Source organism: Colletes gigas, unplaced genomic scaffold (assembly GCF_013123115.1).
Source record: "Colletes gigas isolate AHSC1104 unplaced genomic scaffold, ASM1312311v1 Colletes_gigas_Sc00022, whole genome shotgun sequence".
In the NCBI taxonomy this organism is placed as follows: Eukaryota; Metazoa; Arthropoda; class Insecta; order Hymenoptera; family Colletidae; genus Colletes; species Colletes gigas.
In genome coordinates, this window is record NW_025106651.1 from 1286118 (window position 1) to 1308533 (window position 22416).

Sequence of the window (22416 nt, forward strand, 5' to 3'; positions counted from 1 at the left end):
CTCCGAGCGGTGAATGATCGTCGTCAGCCTCGTGGAAGAGGCGGCCACCGCTTATGCGGGCTGCCGCGCGTGCAGCCGCATCATCGCCAGCGAGTAATCGGAGTCCGGGGTGGATAGAAACGCTGGAGAGGAAGCGAAACAGGAAGAGGAAGGGAGTCGTCGTCGTCGCAGTTGCTAGCGGTGGTCCGGTGGATCCTGTCGGGTGCGTGGTTGTCGCATCGCATCGCAAGGTGGAAGTTCGCGTCGAAGGGACACGAGGAGGAGGAGGAGGAGGAGGAGGACGTGGAGGAGGAGGAGAAGGAGGAGAAGGAGGAGAAGGAGGAAGAAGAGGAGGAGGCAGAAATCCGCAGTCGTCGAGCTGGCGGCTGCCAGGAGCCGCTGGATCCCGCCGGTTATGGCAAGTTGGATCGCGCTGCCGGATTTCTGCCGGAGAGCCATGACGAACGCGTCGAACGGAACAACCAGGTTGCGAACGAGCTCGAGCATGACCAGAACGACGATCTCGACGACGCTGACCACGCGAACGACCACGAGCACGGGGACGAGGATCGCAGCAGTAGCGCCGAGGAAAACGACGTCGACGACGACGAGCCTGCCGAGGAAACCAGTGATTATTGCGAGAAGCCTGTCGATGATCCTGGCTACGCCGACGGTGGCGGTAGTTGCTTTGAACGGCGGTGCCGCAATTTCTGGCTCGCACGGTCTCGGGCCATCGAACGCCTGGTAGCGCGGAGGCAACCGGTCGCATCTCGGTGTGCATCCTCACATTTGTTACTTGTTAGAAGCAGTGCTGTTGTTGTGCCGTCCGGATCTCTTCACGGGGCTATCGTCTCGTATCTGTCGGTGGTGCTGCGTCTGCTGTGGGTGTTGGTGTGTTGGTGCGCCGTCTACCGATTCATCGTGTTCACGGGATAGGTCCACTGCTGCCGGCCGGCCGGTTCGTTGGTTGCTGGGTTTCTCGTTTCGATAGCCGCGTACCCGCACTGCGGTCGGCTGTCGGCTGACTGCGAGGCTCGGGTGTCCGCACGCGTCTTGGTGTACCGGATTCAAGCGGTGACTGCTGGCCAACGACCACCACGGCGACCGCAACGGTTACGTCTACGGTTTTGACGCGCGACGATTACGACGACGACTGTCTTAGACGCGACCACGGTCACGGCGGCGGCCACTACGACCACGACGACGCCGAGTACGTGGGGGATATGTGCGGGCGCGCCACGTATACGCGAGGAGGACTGGGGACTGCTGCGGGTAAATCGGCACGGCGCACCAAGTCCTCGTGCTCGCTACACAGGACGCCCGGGATACGGTAGCTCGTCCTTCACCGTTACTCCTCATCGACGCCCGCGGGCAATGTGCCCACCCGCCGGCAGAGCAACGTGAGTCCACTTTCTATGTTTTCATCTTAGGTTGATACGCGTATGGAATACTTCTTTCTTCTACGGAGTTTCAACCTTCGCACTCTATTATTGCTTCCTCAGGATTGTTTACAGTGATTCTTAACGTGCTTTTAAAGGTCGCTCGAACCTTGGGTCCGATACGCCTAATCTCGATCGTCCGTTGAAATATGCCGGAATGATGAACTATCGAGATCCTGTTTCCTGATGCTTGTGTATCGTGGTCTTTAATCTTTAATCTAAAAATGGATTAAATCGTGATCTATGAGGCTTCCATATAATCTAAGCCTTGACTAAAAATTTTTGAAAAGTGCAATAGGTTTCAGCTTTAAGAGTTTACTTTTGGCTAAGTGTGCTGAAATTCATGGTTTAAACTTTGGATACGTGTAGCACTCATTGAAATAAGTGTTACCAAATATAAATCTAGTAAACAACAGTTACAATGAAAAATAATCAAGTGTCCCCCATGTAGGTTATGACATAATTTCTGTCAATGTTTTGACGTATTCAAGTTTGTATACGTTTAAGTGTGTCGAGTTATTTTTTTACTTTTGACAGAGAGACTGACGTAGTAACATATTCAAAAGTTACTAAAGGAGACACTCGAGCCTTACAATGCACACCTCGTAATTCGTCAACAATTGAATTCTAAACCAATGTTTGTTGACACTCAGAGCTGTACTCATTTTTGCACGAATATTCCAAACGTGTCGAGTTCATTGGTATCCTCTTTAATGCCCTCTTTATGATTCGTTAAATTGTCTTCTGCCAGATAACGTAACGATTATTCCTCTTTTATGAAATTATCAAATACGATGATTTTTGAGATCTTCAACTTATTTTGATCTTTCTCGTTACATGTGATGTGGATTATTTTTCGTTTAATAATATGTGTATATGTGTATACGTGTCATATAAACTTCAGATTATATTTAATTTGTCACATTTTGAAAAACGCTGTGAACATTCCGGCTGACTTAATATAACACGACTCGTGTAGAGGCTTACGAGACTTTGATCGATGCAACGACGTACATAAAGTGATGAGTAAAAGTGTAAACACGCGATGCTAATCTCGTAACGAGATGATAATACTTCAAGTTTTTTGAACTCACAGGGGGAGTCGGAATTAGAACGAGTGCTTTTTGAAATATATCGAGCTAAGAGCGTAGGGGATGAATAAAAACAAACTTTGGAATACTAGCTGCAAATGGCGCTAGTAAAAAGTACAAAATGAATGTACATAAAGTAGAAATCGTAACATATTATTTTTATTTATAGTAAGGATATGTAAAGAATTTTAAGCAATTTGGTATAGGATGCAATCTTTATCATAACAAACATTTTCAATGAAGAAATATTACTGTAAACGTTAATTTTATATCAAATTTTGATGTTTTTGTCTTTTTAAAATAGTGCCAAGTATTAAGAAAACGATGATACAATTTCATTTACGAACATATTTGTTTAATTAACGTATCTACATCTTGCATATAAAGTAACTGAAATTATTCCTCTGAATTTCACTGTTTGTTTAGCTTCTAGTAGGTGATTTCTTTCCCCCTATCAGCTCCCATTTTCCATTAGATCCAAAATGATTTATTTTGATCTTATTACATCGTCTAACTCGTTTCCAATTATTAACAATCCTCATTTTTTTTATAGTTATTAAGCAATCGTTTTCTTGAGTTAACAATGTCGTTAAAAAGGGTTGGTTTCCTCTTCTTTCCATTAGTTTTTAAGCCTATTCATTTTAAAGAACGACGAATCGTTCAATCGCTGGCTCGTAACCCGATTTCCTGATAATTTAATGTGCCTTACGATAAGAAATGAATTGCAGTCTTCAATTTTTAGTCGATGATCTTGCACGTCCTCACATTTTTCCAATTTTTGTAGCTATTGTATGACGAACTTGGTATTTTTTTGCAATTTCTCGCAGTGATTATTCTTTGTCACATAGAGAAATAATAGTTTCCTTTATATGTTCAGGCAGTAGCTTCATTTAATGTTTCTGCTTCAAAGCAATCATTCAACTGAAGAAATTTCTTGCAATTTGTTTCATTTATAAAAAAGATCCCAATAACTCGTTCAATCATGGTACGCGAATGTTCCTAGTGTTTACTTCCTGTTATATTTGTTTTTTTAGCGTACAAAGTTATCAACATTGTATTGCATACATTTTATATCGTTACCATAAATAAAAACAGTGTGTTGAGCGATACATTAATATTTATGAAGAGATATTTAACCTCATATAGTAGTTGGAACAATCAGACATCCTGCTGTCTCTTGCTTTGTATTTATAGAAATGTACAGATATAGCAGCGAATAATCTGAGCATCGTAGGAAGAAAAGTGATCGATCCTGGAATGAGGGGAATGTGGACACTGTCGACTAATTGTCTCGCCCAATACGACTCGCAATTCCATCCAAGATTGATCTTTCTTTCTCCCTGCAGTACCTCCTCTATCATTAGGTCCATGAGCATAACTAGATCTACAGTATTGTTTGCGATATTAAGTGTCTGGTGAATAGATATTTCGATAGAAACTCTATTAAAAGATACGAGATTCCATATGCACAGCAACCTAATTCTTTACTTTTCTTCTACAATTTACAATCTACGTCTCACACAGTCTTTTAACGTAACTTCAATTCTATTATCAGTTTTAACATACAGTATTAAGATGCCCCTGAGAAAATAACAATGGTCCAACTTAGTGGTATGTGTGTTGAAAATGTATAAAAATGAAGTTTAAAAAAAAGTTTGTGGACAATGTATTGTGGAACAGAAGAGAAATAAAATTAGATTAAACATTCAAAGCATGGCTGCGCGTTAGTAATACGTGTATCGAATATTAAGGCCGACTCGTGCATCATTTTTAGCTTGTTATCAGTCCCCTTCTGTCGTGTCGTTGCGTGGGCAGTGCGTCGCAAAGCAAGCAGCATAACTAATATTTAAAAATGTCACTGTTAATAATTATTATTTAAAGTATAATTAATATCTACAAATGTCACTGTTAATCAAATAACGAAATGCCCTGGATTTCACGTTGTATTTAATGAAACGAAAAAAAAAAAAACATAACGCCAGGAATTTTCGCCAATCCTACGAGAGGCGATATGTTCCGAACACGCGTGTGAAATAATTCAATTAGCTTGGTGAAGCGTGTAATTTTAAGGGCGTTGACGCCATCGCGCGTTTCCCTCGTCGGGCGAAACAAAAGCGTCTAATTAAATTCTTTTCCGTCGACTTTGGACCGGACGAAACTCTGAAACGCAGGTTCTCCCGTTTGACAGACAAATATAAATGCATTCTTCGTCGTCTTCCGAGGGTCTTTCAGAGCTTCCTTGCTACCTATGCCACGCGCGCGATCGCTTTTGTAACGCGAATCTTAAAAGCTTTCGGAACTTTAAGCCGGGACCAAAGCAAGAAAAAAAAGGAACTCTTCGACGGTAGCAAAAAGGAGTGTCAGCTGTTTGTTTGGAATCAAAAACCTCTGTTGTTCAATTAGTGTTCGACGTTAAAACTGCCTGCTAATACTTGCCCTTTGCTCTTGGAAAATACAGAGAAAAATGTCGAGCGGTTCTTTTCGTTTAACTTTGACGAGGTACTCTTTCGAAGGACAGTTATTAGCTTTGAACAAATTTTTCGAATTTTCCAAAGAATAGTTGATTTTTCATAATTGAATTTTCTGGGGATTTTGATATTCACCAATGCCAAAATTATGTGCAAGAGTTTGTGAAACGCCAATTTTGTGCAAAATTCATAATTCGATTTTGGGTCTTATTTGGTATATAAAGGAATGATAAAACTAAAGAAGATGCTGGAGATGTCAGAGAAAAATTGAAAACAGAGGGACTATTAGGAAAAATAAATGTGTGTAGTTACACGTAAACTTATAATATTAAAAGTATATTAGTTTCCAAAATATATTCAGTATCCAAAATTAAAACTCAGTGAAGAAAAAATATTGTTCTAATTGTAAAATATCTGAGTCAATAATGAATTTAGAAACTTATTTCCGAAGAAACATTAGCATAATTGTCTCTGAAACTACTGGTTATTCGAAAGCATGTTTTACATAAAACTGACTCTGTTTCGAGGTTGACATATCGTGGTTATTACGGTTTTGCTCCGGGTTAATACGCTTTAGAAATCTCAAGGTCACCTGCATTCTCTTTAAATGGAACCATATAGGTGAGTGGTTTATACAACGGTAAATTCAACGATCCATATTATATGGGTCGTTCAAGGTCAATCAAAGGCCACGCTGTACAATGACCGTAGGGTTCGAGGTACGTTGAATGCTTTGTTTCTCGGGTGTTAGATAGGGACAGAATGCAATTCAATGTTTCCACCCAGATATTCCAGTCAAACAGCTCCAGATTTCTTTCAATAGGGTCGCTTAAATAACAAAATTTAGGAACAGTATAGAATAAGACCAATTCTTCAAAGCTAGAACAATAATTTCAGAGTAGAATTAATTACTGTATTGATGGTTAGAATGGTTCTTTCGAATTCCTACTTTAAAGAAACTGTTGTAAGTCTTTTGGTCATTTAAGAAGATATTCTCATCTGATGGTTTAAAAAAATCGATTCTTATGATATTTTCTCAAACCGTAGCGAAGTTAATTTGTGTATATAAGAAGTTTAACTTCATTTTCTGAGAAATGATAATACGCTGTACGAAGAAAATTCAACAGTTTGATTTAGTTCCCCCGAGAGATGATGGTTTACGGATCCTTATTATCGCATCTCGTTGGGGACCGGAAATTGATTGATTTCATTTACGGGCCCTCCCTCGTCGAATCATCTTGAGTCGGACAAGAGTCATCGATACCGTTACGATAAACTGTATCGTCGATTTGATCCGTCCTCTTATTAATTTCAATTTTGTTCGAACTCTCGATGGAAGGAAATCAATTCGAGATAGGAAGGAGCGATCGGCCGACGTGAAATCCTGTTAAATACAGAGTGGAAATGTTTTTTCTTGCTACGAGTGCGTCTTTACTCAGGGCGACGAATAAATTGCTTCTTTCCCTGAACTTTTACCGGGAAAAGCCATCCGAAAGCTCCTATGGAATCGCGCGGAAACGTCGGAGTGCTTTCAAGGGGTGCCGTGGTCCTGGGCGTAGTCCTCTAGTTTCTCTCTCCCTCTTCTCTCCTTCCTCCCACACCCCTTTGCTCTGTTTTTCCCCAGCATACCCTTTACTCTCGGCACGGCTCTCTCGTTCATCCGATATTTTATCGATACTTTGTAGTTTACAAACATCCAAATGGAACGCACGAACTAAAATTTCTAAGCGAGAAATCATCGTCGCCAAATTTTTCCGCGCATTTCTACGAACATGTCGCGAGCCCACGAACATTTTCAACAAATGGAAACGTGCAAGGGACGGTATACACGAGGCGTAAAATAAACAACGGTAAGGATAAACAGAGATCACGATAATTTTAGTGCCCCTTCGAGCGTTTCGCGAGGGATTTCATCCCGGGGCCATTACATTTTCATATCTTTATTAATGGTCTAAGTATGCAATTTTTCCTGTCTAAGTGCATTGCAGTACGTTGATAATTTGAGATTATTCCTCGAAATTAGCAGTAAATCCGTAGCTTAAACGCTCTAATCTGATTTACATGTACACGATACTTAGTGTAGAGTCAATAACCTTGAGCTGAATATACCCTAGTGCCGTGTAATGTGTCAGAGAATAATTATGATCGTATTCTTAATTGACGTTATATACAAGCACCGGAAGCTTGTAGAAAATTGACTGACGTCATCTTTCTTTATAAAAAGTTTAACGAACAAACAAATTGTTCACTTATCTTCGAGCTAATTAAATTCAATATTCCTTCTAGACTTTTTTTGTCGATGTCTACGTTTAATAATAAGTTTTTTCTGCTCAAGTTTAAATACTAATTTCTTGTGAACCACTTTCATTATTTTTCTTCTAAACTCCGGTCTTGCTTTTATTCATAATTTATAATGGTAATATCCGGTAACTTAATTTTATAATATTGTAACCAATGAAATAATTAAATCATTTGCTTGCGAGAATGAGAGTCAACAAGACGGATGAGGTAACAGATATATTGGACGTGGGTGAAACAATTACGTGAGACGAAACAGGAAATGTTGAAGATATCTTTACTTACGGAGAATATGTAAACTTCTTGTAAAGATGTTTCCAACATTTTCTGTTTCGTGACACGCGATTGTTTCAGCCACACCCAATATGTCTGTCGACTCATATCGTTGCACAATTATCTTTTGTCAACACCAAGGTAATTTGTTTCGATAATTTATCATTTTTTATTTTCGTTCCAGTTTCACGCGTAATTTACAATTTGCGTGCTCCTCGTCAGAGATATTTGAATTGGCGAGAAACTCGCGAAGGGGTATTTTTCTTCAGGCCATTGACGACCGCTGTGGGTCGAGCGTACACCCGCAACGCAAACCGCACTTTATGTCGGAAATTCAACCGTGTGTTGCGTCGTAAATGCTGATTCGCGCATAATTAACTCGCTTATAGTTCTGTAGATGCATTTTAATTCCTCGTTCGTTCGCGTTTCCTGGAACATTGTTCTAAATCGCGGTAATAACGATGTTTACAGCAGATAATTCGCGCTTTACTCGTTAATGCTCGACGCGATTGTCCTTTCGAGGACCTAATTCGAACCTTTGGAAAACGCTCCTCCCGTTTCCAAAAATAACAAACTCCCGCGTCGCATTATTGTTTTTTCTGGTGTTGCAATTCCTATAAAATTCTCTACTCGAATTTTTCTACCATCGATCGTTAACGCTGCTCGTCGGAAGATTTACGCCGCCGATTGGTATTTATTTATTTCAGTTATGAACGGGATTAATTCTATAATCCAATAATTCATCCTGCCGTTCGATATTTTGAATAACAATGCGTTAGTATATGTGCAGAGGCCGGAATTTTTTTTTTTTTTGATTTCTCGGATCTATTTTAGACTTCGTGTTTGACAAAATTGTGACTCTCAATACAGATTCATTATTGGTTAATACTGCATTGATATAATTGTTTACTTCTCCAGATAGGTACTCCAAGCTTATAAAATACTAGACTCTTATTTTATCACCTTGCACATTTTTATTTGGTTTTGGTACGTTACAAGCAATTTATATTATCCGCTTAAGGTCGATTCGATTATCGCGAAAGCCGATTTTTACTCGGTTTAGCCAGAATATTTTATACGGAGAATCATTGGCGTGTTTTTTTCCCGCCACTGGGTTAAGTGTGGAAAAGAGTCCAAAGTTTTCCATCGACGATTTGGGAGGACGTTTCGTCGTCACCGAGTCGCTTCCGGATAAAGCCTGACGCTTCCGGCGCGTCGAGCGAACTCAGGTCTTCATGGAAATGCGAGAGCGAACGGTCAAAACCTGCTGACGCTGTGGCACTTCCGGAACCGGTCTCGATTCGATGTCATTTTATCGCCGAATCCTTGATTAAAGCACTCTATCCTACCGTGTTACGATTCAATTTTTCCAACGAAATATCGAGTTTTTCAGAGGCCAGTGTTATCACACATCTCCGGCGAAGTTGTTTATTATTCTGAACACCGGTCGTTTCGTTTTTGACAGAACTCGTTCCTTAAACATTTCATCCGTTAATCCAAAAGTAATTGCTTCTGTTTTTCTACTTATTAAAAATAGTAACTTTTTCGATGTCCCATAAAATGTGAAGTATTCTCGTAAGAAACCCTATTAGGATCGAGAGAACTGTCATAGTCAGTCAATCGTCTCGCCTAGATTTGACGTGATCGTAATTTAGTGACCGGGATATATTGATATTATTCAAATTTATGATTCACCCGGAACGGTTATGCAGGGTCGAAATTTACATTCGAATTAATGTCTGGGTCTGCTGAACCGTGTCTCAAACTTTCTTTCGCTTGTCGCGTTTTCCATGATTTTACACGCTTTAAAGTTTCTGTGTTTTATCGCTCGGATATTAATGCCAGAGTGCACATGGTGCCTCAGTAATCCTACCGCGAGATTCTTCGTGCATAAATAAATCGAAATTTAGAATAAAACATTCTTGTACAACCATCGATTATCGAGATAGCTTCGACTCTGCATTAATGTGCACTATACAGGGTGTTCGGTCACCCCTGGGAGAAATTGTAATGAGAGATTCTAGAGGTCAAAATAAGACAAAAATCAAGAATATCAATTTGTTGATTGAGTCTACGTTAAAAAGTTATTAAAAAATTAAATTAAAAAGTTTGAAATCATTTACGGAAAAATTATTTTCGGTTACGCGGGGCAATTACAATTATTTTTGGTGAATAAACTTACCACCGAAATCCTACGTAGTTTCAAGAAAAAAATTCATTACCGAAAATATAATGTCTGACCATACACTGACATGTTTCTCTGAAATTTTATGCGTATGTTCAAAACATTATAACTCCTGAACGGATTGGACGATTTTAATGTTTCAAAAGGCAAACAACGCGTATTTTAGTCAAGAGTATGTAGAAATTCTAAGAATATTAGAAAAGTTGTTTCTTAACGTCGTAAAGTTAGAAAAACCCCATAAACATGGTCGAGATTTCAAACGACTATAACTCCCGCAATAGTGAACATATTTCAATGAAATTTTGGGAGGAAGTAGAGCTCATGGGTACCTACAAAAAAGTACTAAACAACTTTTCCGTAGTGCATCAAACAAATTTATTAAAAATGAAAAACAAATTTTTAAGAAAAATCGACTGGGGGTAGGCGCTGAAATTTTCCGGCGGAAAAAAAATTCTAATCTTTCTGGAACAATTATTTTCGGTTGCGGGGGTCAGTTACAATAATTTTTGGTGAATACACATACCTCTGAAATCCTACGTATTTTCGAGAAAAAAATTCTTTACCGAAAATATACTGTGTGGCCGGAAATGTTTCCGTAACTTTTTAACGAAGGCTCAATCAACATATTAGTATCTTTGATTTTCGTTTTATTTTGGCGTCTAGAATCTCTCATTAGAATTTTTCCTAGGGGTGGCCGTACAGTCTGCATATTATTAACATTATATTGTACATTATATGTCTTTTTGTTCGTCAATTTTCATTTTAAAGGGTAGTCTCCATAGAGTAATGTTAATCTGACGATCAAAAAGATTCTATTATGTACATAATTATTTCAGATTGCATTTCAAGCGACACGGATCAATATGTTTTCTCCTTCCTAAATTTCGCGTTTTTAGCTGACGTTAGAAATGTTCAGCGTTCGTTTCAATCGTCGAATCAGCGTTCTGTTCGCGATTAGAAAAAGTTGTCATCGAGGAATTGGCCCCGGTCACGTTGGTCCGCAGAATGAAGTCCCTTCGATTGCCACAGCAACGTTACATTCGGTTAACTGGCGCTTAAGAGAACACGTACGCGAAGAAACGGTAGTATATCATCGGGTAATTTTTCGAGACTCGTCGGAAACACCGCCTGGTCACATCGGTCCGCAGCGCTACGTGCCGTTTATATTTGGCGCAGGGTTTCCTGCGCACCCTGTATAGTCTTGGATTTAATACAAAATGTATTTCACGATATTAAAATTACCTTCGATAGAGGGACTGTCTTTTCATCGTACGATCTGTTGTATTCGCGCAATGGTGCGAGTGAAATTTGCACACGCACTTGTTCGTTAAATGGACCCACGCTTACGTTGACATAAATCGATTTTCTCGCCATTCCGCGGATAAAAGTGCTACTAAACTGGTTCAATATGACCATTGAAAATATAATACTTTACGAGGTATTTCATATTTTATGTTAGGAATTCACTACGCTTTAATAGGCGTTCGAACGTTCTCCTGTACAGTCAAAACATTTTGTTACCCACTTCCCCACACTTTCGAGCTAACAGTTATACTCGAATATATGGTTTCGCTTTGAAACAATTTTAAAGCTGCCGGCGAAATTAATTTCTCGGTTGATAATCACGGCTGTAAAAAATTTAATTTCTAACGAATCGTCGCTTGACAAGTGTAAAGGCAAAAACGAACGAGTTTATAAAGTCGGATCTCTGACGTTCGAGTTGGATGGATACTTGTCAACTTTCGTTCCTACGTTTTAACACCCGATTGGGAGTGGAGTTATTTTGCGAAGCGGTAACCAACGTTAAATTATATGGAGCGTTTAATCAGGTTACTGGCTGGAAACCGCGGAATAAAAATTGAACCAAGCACGTGAAGGGTAGAGACGAGGAGAGAAAAACAGATCGATTCGTGGCCCGCGGCCTGCTACGACTGGCCAACCCGTTCGGAATTTACGCTGATTTTTAACCGTCTTCGAATATTTCGCGTGCTACCTGCATTTTCAGAAACTCTGAGATCACAAGGAAATTGACGAATACATCCTTGGTGTCTTTATACTGTGGTTTATTTGATCAAAAAGTCAATGAAATACTGGGGGGTGCAGGGGTTCGAGTCCTCCCCCAATTGACTACAAAAATTTATTTAAATTATAGTCGCTTCCAGTGATATTTTATTTGTTGACAAATGTTGAACAATCATCAAAATTTTAATATTCTCTAAATATAATCAAAATGCACACGGAAGAGCACATTTTTTAACACAGCTCACTATAAATTTGATGAATAAGTGAAATACCAGGTTTTAACGTTTGTCCACAGAATGAGTATCATGTATTCTATATGCAACTTCTATTAAATATTTTCTACGAGGTATGATACTCTGTTTTCATCTAACATTTACTCTGTTTTTGTATCTCTAACGTTCTATAATAATACTAGATTTTAATTTCGTGTGACATATTGTTATCGAATTTACGACAAAGTACAATCGTACTTTGCAAGTGTACCGATGCGCTTGGGAAAGAGTCGTATAGTAGGATAATAGAAGTCATTCGATCGTACAAAATTTTCCTTTATGATTCTATTTTATCCTCGCTATAGCCTGTCCCAGTTACTAGAATCACCCTCTATAAAATATGCTTCCGTATAACACGGAGGATACACTTCGTATTATAGGAAACTGCATTATACAAGACCTGTAACTCGGAGGAAATGTGAAAACACGTTATTCAGTTTAAAAAAGGAAGACAATGTGATTCCATAATGTTCAGGAATTCGTAGATCGTCTTTGTGATTAATCAAACGTTTAATCAAACGATCGCGATTCTTTTGCATTTATTTGGTCCCTTAATCGTAGTTCCCCGCGGCAAATTGTTTAAAAATCTCGTTTTCGATCCTCCTGCAGGATGGAATTGTGAAATTAGTATTCATAGCATTGGGCTTTTGTTCGTTCATTTTCGCTGTTCGAGTTGCGAGTATGATACATAGGTAAAGCGAATCTGGTGACAATTGATAGAAATTTCCTGCGTGAACAGATTCGGCTTATTGATTTACGAGGGTTCGATATCCATCAGTTTCCCTTTGTGCTCGGGAAACGCAATTCCCCTCTTTTGGGTGGACCAGTGTTTCTCAAACTTTTACAATCACAATTCACTAGGACAAAACACATAATTCATAGGGATTATCAGTCTTCCCACCATAATAATCATGCTAATAAATCATATTTTACCTTAAGGAGAGTAAAATGTTGAACTAATGGGCATCGCGACTCAAACTAAAAATTAAATTGAATGTATCGATTAAAATATTATTAAAAACATGGGACGTTTCAAACAGTCTCAAATTCCACATTTTCGAAAAATACGTCTCGTATGAAGAAGCCTTATTTTGAGATTTAAATGTATGTTTTTGATGTTCTAGTATATACAGGGTGTTCGACCACCACTGGGAAAAATTTTAATGCGAGATTCTAGACGCTAAAATAAGTCGAAAATCAAGAGTATAAATTTGTTGATTGAGTCTTCGCTAAAAACTTATTAAGAAATTAAATTAAAAAATTTCAAATAATTCAATTACAGTCAATTACAGTCGTTTTTGGTGAATACACATACCCTCGAAATCCTACGTACTTTCGAGAAAAAAATTCGAATAGTGAAATTGAGCAACGAAATTAAAAAATTTCAAATTGTACTAAAAAAATTATTTTTGGTTGCAGGGGCCAATTAAAATCATTTTTGGTCAATAGACATACCCCCGAAATTCTACTCAGTTTCGAGAAAAATATTCCTTACCAAAAATATAATTCTGGCCAGAAATCTGTGCTCGAATTTTAATGCAATTCTTTAAAACATCATAACTTCTGAACGGATCGAAGGATTTTAATGTTTAAAAAGGCAAACAACGCGTATTTTAAAGGAGAATATGTGGGAATTCCAAAAATATTGAAAAATTGTTCCCTGACCCCGTAAATTGACAAAAACCCCATAAAAATGGTCTAATTTTCAAACGGCCATAACTCCTGCAATAGTGAATATATTTCAATGAAATTTGTTTCTGAAGTAGTGTTCATGGATATCTATAAAAAAGTATCAGACAACATTTTCGTACAGCGACAAACAAAGTTACTAAAAATCAGTAACGAATTTTTAAGAAAAATCGACAGGGGATGCCTAAATTTTTCAACGAAAAAAAATTTATTCAAATTGTTTTGGAGAAATTATTTTTTGTTGTGGGGATCAATTACAATCATTTTTGGTGAATACTCATATCCCCGAAATCCTACGTACTGTAATATACTGTAAATATACTGTGTGGCCGGAAATGTTTCTATAACTTTTTAACGAAGCCTCAATTAACAAATTAGCATCCTTGATTTTCGTCTTATTTTGGCCTCTAGTATCTCTCATTAATGGGCGTTTTAGAATTTTCCCCACTAACGTATCATAATAGAAAAAAAATCGTTATTCAATTTTTAAGCGATAAAGCAATTTATGGACCATTTTGTACAAACATTACCGCGACAATAGTCGAGCAGGACACGGCTACGCGCGATACCGTTCCGCTATGATGTGGGTGTAAAATTAGCGTGCTCGTATCCGGCGGTACAAAGGCGCGATTAAACGCGAATCTATCGCGCGATTGAAATTAATGGAGACCTGATTCAGCCACGGTACACCGCGAAACGCGAATCGGGAACGAACTCGCTCCTGCCGCGGTCCTTTGCAAATAATACGGTGCTTGACTATCGTTATCGAGCGTTCTGCGTCAATATTTTCGTTTCCAACCGTATAACGCGAATAATTTCAACATTGTAATCGCAAAGTCCCGATTAAGAGACGTCGTTACAATGCGACGGATTGCAGCCGCGTGTCGTCGATCAAACGAGGTCGAACTCCGGGGGTCTTTGAGATATCAGGAAATACCCAGAGAGAAGTTTAATCGCGCGCAGCTAAAATCATCGACTTAATGGCGCGAGGCGAGGCTTCCAATAATTAATAGTCGAGGCACACTTTTATCGGTTTTCTTTTTTCTTTTTTTTTAACCCGTAGGGTAGCGACTGGGTAAAGCGACCGAGTTGGTCGGTCACTGTGAAGTAGTGGTGTTACACCACGTAACCAAGTGAACCGCACCCACCGTGCTGCTCCATTTTCTTACTCGAACGTAATCGAGGTACAGAGTGCGATGCTCGGGCACGCGAACACGTCGCAACTCCGCGGAAGTTGTTCGATTCGCCGGTTAGAAATCGAGGAGACGTAATTGCGAGCTTACAGAGATGGAATTATCATAATGAAACGTTTTTCGAAAATTTTATGTAGGACGCAACAGTAATTATAACTGATGTAATAATAGCACTTTATTATAGAATTACGAGTTCAATTCTGAACCTGTGTTTTAACAGGTAATTGTCGAACATAGTAGCAGAATGGACTGAAAATGGAAGTGGTATGCGGAAGTTTCCCAGTTTCAACCTTTATATAAATATCCTTGTTAAATTATACATGTATTATATGTATATTAACTACTAATTATATGTAGTGCTTTGATCCGTAGACATACCCGAAATTTGACTCATCACACCAATTCATAGTTATTTATAACGTTGGAGTATTTACTGATGCGCAACAATGTCGTGCACGAGCTATAATTGTTACGTATAATAGCACGTCCGTGTTATTATACGTAATTCTGTTCGTTCGAGGTCTAAATAATAGTTAAAACTTCTTTTATATATTTTAAGTATTCAGGATAGGGGTAAAAATCTTCTTTGGTAATGTCGAGCAATTTTTTAATATCGATTAAAGTTTATTACAACGTTTTGACTATCAGGTTGTATAATCCTCTCGTAAATTCGCGAGCAAGTGTATCTAGAACAATCCATTATGGGCATAGCATGGCTTTGATTGTTCCATATAAAGGCCTCTTCCTCTATAGAATTATCTCCTTCCTATAGAATACCTAGAATGTGGTCATCATCATGCATTTTGTTATTCACGCTTTTACAAATTTTTCTGTTCGATCGATTTTTGCAATCACTATTTGATAATTATCCAGAATCCCTAAAATATTGAAGAAGATAGTTCAGGAGAATTCACGAAAATTTGAAATACAAGATTTTATACTTGCCATTTCCTTGATGTCTTCATTTTGAAATTGTGAAATTGTACATAATGCTACTTTAATTATGCTGTAAAATAACAGTACCGCCATCGAATTTCATTCTGTAATTCGAACAAACGTCAGGGATATCTTTAGATCTGGAAAACTGACGCGTTAGCGTTGCTTTAACGTTAACCGTGACTTTTCTTGCATTTGCGTCCTTATTGAATAACTCGTAGATTGATTTTGTCGCAGGACGTAAGAACCTTTGAGGAAAGCTCGAGGGAAATTTGTCGAGCGAACCTCGAGGATTGTTATTTATTTCCTGTCACGAATGTCCGGTTCTTCGTTTCAATGGAACCGTTACTGTCTACGCGCGTAAAATGTGCCCCGTCACGTTGCCATTTAGCGTTTGCCGCGATAATTTCCGAATTATGATTTTCAACTACGCAGTGGCGTCGAACAGCGAGAAACGCTCGACGTTGTTACACAAATCGAGTTGTCGTTCAGTTTATCGCAATCGTTGTCAAAATCAGCGCCGTTTCAATCTGGGCGTGGCTGCTGCAGCATCGACAAAATTTCGTTTGCTTTTGTCGTTTTCGATTTGACCTGCTTTCCGAGCACGCGGAAATTCTGTTTGCAAAGTGGCGAGACAATTTTATACGCCCGTTACGTTATTTTACACGTAATCCGTGCGAAACGGCGATACGGTATATTATTCACGAGATGTGTTATCTTTCGCGCGGTCAGGGCGTGGTTCTAACATGTGTTCGATTTTGATGGCTTTTGTTTTTCCTCGTTTGGAGTGTGGAAAATGTGGTCGATAATTTTGGAGTTGCAGATTAATAAAAACGAACATTTCCAACATATTTTGCTGTACGAATTTAATCATAACTTTATAATTAATTGTGCCTGTAACGTATGGACCAACTCGATACATCGAAATAATCTCGAACGGTGATTTCTTCAGGGACTCGATGGAACGCGTCGCGACGTTGAAACGTATCGACTGAAGTAAACGACGCGTTCTGTGAATTTACAAGTTCGAATCCGATTCCCCATTGTCACGAGTAAAAGAATGGCCGCGCGTACGCCGCTATTTGCGCGAACTTTCATTCATTCGTCGAACATAAATTCGTGACACTTAAGTGGCAGCAACTTTCGAGCCACGCTGTTACATTCTGCGGCCAACTAAAGGTGTTTTCCGCGTTGTTTAATTCTGAATTATAAGTTACTATGAAGCCACCGAGGCAGAGTTGCCTTTACAGGATCCGTAAATTACCAGCGTGTACATAGCATAAATAACGACGTATCGGCTGCTTCGTGAACAAACTTCATTCGCTTCATTTACGAGGAACGCGACGAACATTTTCGAGGGAAAATTTCACACTCTGCTATCCGGTAAGCCAATTCGAGCCGCTCGAGCAAGTTTGATGCGAACGATCGATCGAATTAATTAAAATTATTATTGCGATTGCTCGATGGGGAACTTGGACGATTTTCGTATACGAATTTAATAACATAAAGACATTTCGGTATATAAATTTAGCGATTTTATTTTCATAGACGATTTACGGATGACGGATATGCATGTATAATTTTATTTTATAAACGAAAGAAATAGATCGTACAGGGTCAAAACTTGACGTTTCAATTTTCATTTATAAATGGTCGATTCAAACGATACTACTGCAGTTCGAAGACTACGAGGGTCGTTCAATAAGTCCTTAGAAAAAGATAGAAAAGCAAATTATTTTAGGTAGATTTTTTTTTATTTTTCAACATAATCTCCTTTTACACTTTTCCAAGTGTTTCTCTAACTTTTTTAAGCCACGTAAAAATTAAGATTTCGAAAGGTCGCCAAATAGGCATCTGTTTGGGCGGTGACCTCCTCGTTCGACGTGAACCGTTGTCCGCCGAGCTATTTTTTAAAATTTAGAAATAAAAACGATGTGTTTTCTTGATTTCTTCGCTCAACCGGCGCAATAACGACGCATAATACTCTCCAGTTATTGTTTTTCCTTTTTCCAAGTAATCGGTGTAGATGATTTCGCGAGCATCCCAAAAAACTGTGGCCATCACCTTGCCCGCCGATTTCACCGTCTCCGTCTTCTTCGGAGCCCTTTCGCCTTCAAAAACCCACTGTTTTGACTATTCCTTTGTCTCTGGAGTGTAGTGGTGTATCCACGTTTCATCCACAGCTATTTATCGACGCAGAAATTCATCAGGATTGTGACAAAAAAGCGGCAAAACAGCCTCAGAGTCGACCACACGATTGCGATTATTCGCCACTGAGAGCAAACGCGGCACTCATCTTGCCAAGGTTTTTTTCATACTCAATTTTTCGTACAAAATTGAAAACACTGTACCTTGCGATATGCCTGTGGCCTCAACTATTTCGCGCACTTTGATTCGTTGATCACTCAAAACCATATCGTGGATTTTGTCAATTATTTCGGGAGTAGTCACTTCCACTGGACGCCCCGAACGACGTTCATCGTTTGTGGATGTACGGCCATAGTTTGAACTCATTTACCCAATTGTAAATAGTTGCAAACACAGGAGCAGATGTGCCATGAACTTCATCCAACTCAGCTTTGATCTCTTTCGGTGTTAAGCCTTTTAAATACAAGTGTTTAATCACCGCTCGAAACTCACGCTTGCTTAAATAAGCAAAACTTTCTTGCTTCAATGGACAATAAAAATGAAATCGTGTGGTGGATATAACTGAGAATTTGACAGCTGTTTAATGAGTCATGATGCTTGCTAAAAACAAAAATTTTCAATGCTACGAGCACCAGCTCTAAGATTTTCTAAGGACATATTGAACGACCCTCGTATATTACCTGACTGCAATACGGAAATATCTCATAGTCGGATAAATAGAGTTTATGAATGGTTAATCGAGTTGTAGTCTTATTGTTTTGTTATTTCTATAGACGATTTATGGATGACTGATATGCATGTATAATTTCATTTTATAAACGAAAGAAATACATCGTCTGACTAGGACTTGTACTCGGTCAAAACTTGACGTTTTAATTTTCATTTATAAATGGTCGATTCAAACGATACCATTGCAGTTCGAAGACTATATTAGCTGACTGCAACACGGAAATATCTCATAGTCGGATAAATAGCGTTTACCAACGGTTAATCGAGTTGTAGTAGTAACGTGTGTTTCTTTGAAGCGTGTTAAGGCACTCGTGCAAACCCTCGAGGTCGTTGAAACAATTATCGCGTACCCAGTTTTCTGACGCGTTCGATCGTCTCGAGAACGCATCTTGCAACAGGAACGCGAATACTAGCGAGCCACCGTCGAGAGCAGCGAAACGAGTAATGGAATTAAAAAGTTTCCTAGTGGGACCGAATTAACCGCAGAGACGTGCGTTCTTATATACAGGGGACGCTCCGTTAGAAGCAGGCCACCTTAATGCCTTAGCAATTTTAAATAATAGGAAAAGGTGTTTGCTTAATTAAGCTACGGGGAAAGATGCACACTGAGGGGCAAATTTTAATAAATACAAACCTCCTGCTGTACAGAACCTAGAACGAGAAATTGTAAAATAGTTGTTGCAGGCCATACTATTCTTTTAAAATGATCGTTTATGCATATTCATAATAGGATTAAATTAGTTGGTAATTGGACACGTATGGTTATACAGGGTTAAATCTACATACGAGGGCGGTCCGATAAGTACTTAGCCTCACCACCCGATGGTCGCCACGATCGCAAGAGAAATTTACTACCGTATAGTACATTCTTGTAGACAGCTACTGTCAAAATTTCAGCCGAATCGGACTCGTAGTTTTGTTTTGACCGCGTGTGGAAGCGGGTGTGTCCGCGTATTTTAGAAAAATGAAAAAAAGAGCAATATCGGTCGGTGATTCGATTCTTGTTTTTGGAAGGGAAATCGCGCAGCGAAATCAAAGAGCGCTTGGATGCTGTGTACGGTGACTCTTCTCCTTCGATGGCGACCGTCAAAAATTGGTTTAACGAGTTTCAACGTGGTCGCACGTCAGTTTTTGATGATCCACGTCCAGGTGCCCCGAAAACGGCTACCACGGAGGATAACGTGAAAAAAATTCACGATCTCGTATTGGCAGACCGCCGATTGAAGGTGCGCGAGATAGCTGAGACAGTAGGCATCTCAAAAGACTGCGTGGGTCATATCCTGCATGAAATATTGGGCATGAGAAAGCTGTCGGCGCGATGGGTGCCGCGTTTGCTTACTCCGGACAACAAGCGCAACCGTGAGACCACTTCAGAGCAGTGTTTGATGCTGTTTAGGCGCAATCCGAAGGAGTTTCTGCGTCGTTTCGTGACCGTCGATGAAACATGGATCCACTGGTACACACCAGAGACCAAGGAACAGTCGAAACAGTGGACTTCACCCGGCGAATGTGCTCCGAAGAAGGCGAAGACTGTCCTATCGGCCGGAAAGGTGATGGCCACCGTTTCTTGGAATTCAAAAGGTGTGATCTACATCGGCTACCTGGACAAGGGCAAATGATCACAGGGCTCTACTATGCCGGATTATTGGGCCGATTCGACGCCGAATTGCAGGAAAAGCGGCCCCATTTGGCGAAGAAAAAAGTGCTCTTCCACCATGACCACGCACCGGCTCACACCTCCGCCGTCGCCAAGGCCAAATTGGTCGAATTAGGCTACGAACTGCTGCCCCATCCATCGTATTCTCCAGATTTGGCCCCGTGCGACTTCTTTTTGTTTCCAAACTTGAAAAAGTCACTCGCCGGGCAGAAATTTGAGTCGAATGAGGAGGTTATCGCCGCCACGGAGGCCTACTTTGCAGACCTCCAGAAAACGTATGTTTCAGACGGGTTAAAGAAGTTGGAGCATCGCTGGGTCAAGTGTATCGAGCTGAAAGGAGACTATGTAGATAAATAAATCGCCACTTTTCCAAAATTTTCGTTTTTCTTTTGTAGGCTAAGTACTCATCGGACCGCCCTCGTATATACAAAATAGATAGGTTGATAATTTTGATAGTTATATAGGCAAAGGTATTTGCTTAGAGCATCGATCAAAAGAATACATTTCATAATACATGAAAAGTAAGTTCTTTTATTCAAAGAACAAATATTATCAGTACTGGTCAAAGTTGAAATAAAGTAATACAAATACTTATCAGATTATCCAGTTAACTTTTACGATTGTGTCTTTTTTGTGATCGTATAAGTTAAAATTAAATTAAGTTAGTTATAATTCTCAAGGGCACGTGAGTTTCCACATGGACTCCAAGTTTCATCGATCACTTTTTCACATTTTTATAATCTGAATTACTAAATTTTGGAGGTAGAGTAGTCCAGGGTTCGCGTGGCCACTTTTTGGTGGGATACCTTGTATATCGTACGATCGGAGATGCGAACAACGGAACAACCAAGAGTCGTAGAGAAGAGCCAGACTACAGTGGAAAGGAGAACGTCAGTGTATTAGGCAAATCGCACTAGTTGGAAAACTTTGTTCGAATCGGATGTGAATTATGAATTATCCTGGCGGGTAACGCGTCTGCAGAGAATTCTAGGGAAGTGACGGGTAGTGCTAGGGTATTTACGATGCCCCAGTGGCATGACTTACTTTCATTGATAAATTTCCAAGTTTGGTCAGTTTTTGTCGAGCAGCAGATGCCCTCGTTTGTGGAAAAAAGATACATTTCGGTCTTGAATGGCAACGCTGACTGTTTTACGTATAATTTGATACATGATCCTCTGTATAGATTTTAAGAAAGTTTACGTTTCTTTTTATCGCGTGTTATTTGGTGATCAGACCGAGAGTGTATTTAAAACCTTGGTCGAATTAAATCCGATTAACACCGCTCGATTCCGTGCAATTCAGTTTCGCGAAAATATGACGAGTCCCGTCTACCCTGAACGTTGTTTTTCACTTTTCCCCCGAACGAAGCCGCGAAACGCGGACCATTTATCCAGATTTCGTCGATAAAACGGTTCAGAGTGGGAGGGGTGCGGGGGAGGACAAGTAATTCGGTCGACGCGCGATTCGCGGTATTTTCTGCGGTCGCGCGCGCTCCATTTTATGCGCCGCGACGCGATATGCTGATTCCGCGAGCCCGATTGCGCGTGCTGTTTTCTCCCGTGCGCTCGTTCGCGGTATGCAAAGCAGGCGATTCGTTAAGCATTACGAGCAACGATTTTCTGAAAATTACAAGGAAAATTATTTGGAAATTGCAGCTGTCCCAGCGGCTTACGTATGCAAAAGTTTCAGTCCTTTTTCGAGTATAATTATTTCTTCACTTCTCGTGTATTTGTTTAGCCGTAACTCCGTGGAAACGTAAATTTTCTATCGAAAGGAAAATGTGTCCCACGGAACCTTTGAGCGAAGCGTTAAGAAATTATTCTGTTTCTTAGCCAATTACTTCAGAAAATTGACGCGGTTCTGACGTGCACCGTGGGAAATATTGAAGGAAAAAGTGTTTGAAGCGCCGCGCCGGTACGCGATCAAAAAGAAACTCGAGCTTCCGTTGCGCTCGTTCGAACCGAAAGGTAGGATGAATATGAATGCGGCCGCCATTAAAACGTGCGTGCATATCAAGCGGACGAAGTCGTGGAGGTA

The 22416-nt window shown here is 39.8% G+C and overlaps 2 protein-coding genes across 2 annotated transcripts in view; both read left to right on the forward strand.

Moving 5' to 3' along the window:
* The first annotated feature begins 1135 nt into the window (after positions 1-1135).
* Positions 1136-22416, forward strand: part of LOC122401202 (acetylcholine receptor subunit alpha-like 1) — a 234824-nt gene continuing 213543 nt past the window's right edge. Inside the window, exon 1 of the mRNA XM_043403184.1 lies at positions 1136-1379. The gene's annotated coding sequence lies outside the window, so the exon portion shown is untranslated. The remainder of the gene's footprint in view (positions 1380-22416) is intronic.
* On the forward strand, positions 19799-20341 carry LOC122401139. The gene has a single exon (XM_043403096.1). It carries the CDS (start codon positions 19799-19801, stop codon positions 20339-20341), a length of 543 nt encoding a protein of 180 aa, XP_043259031.1.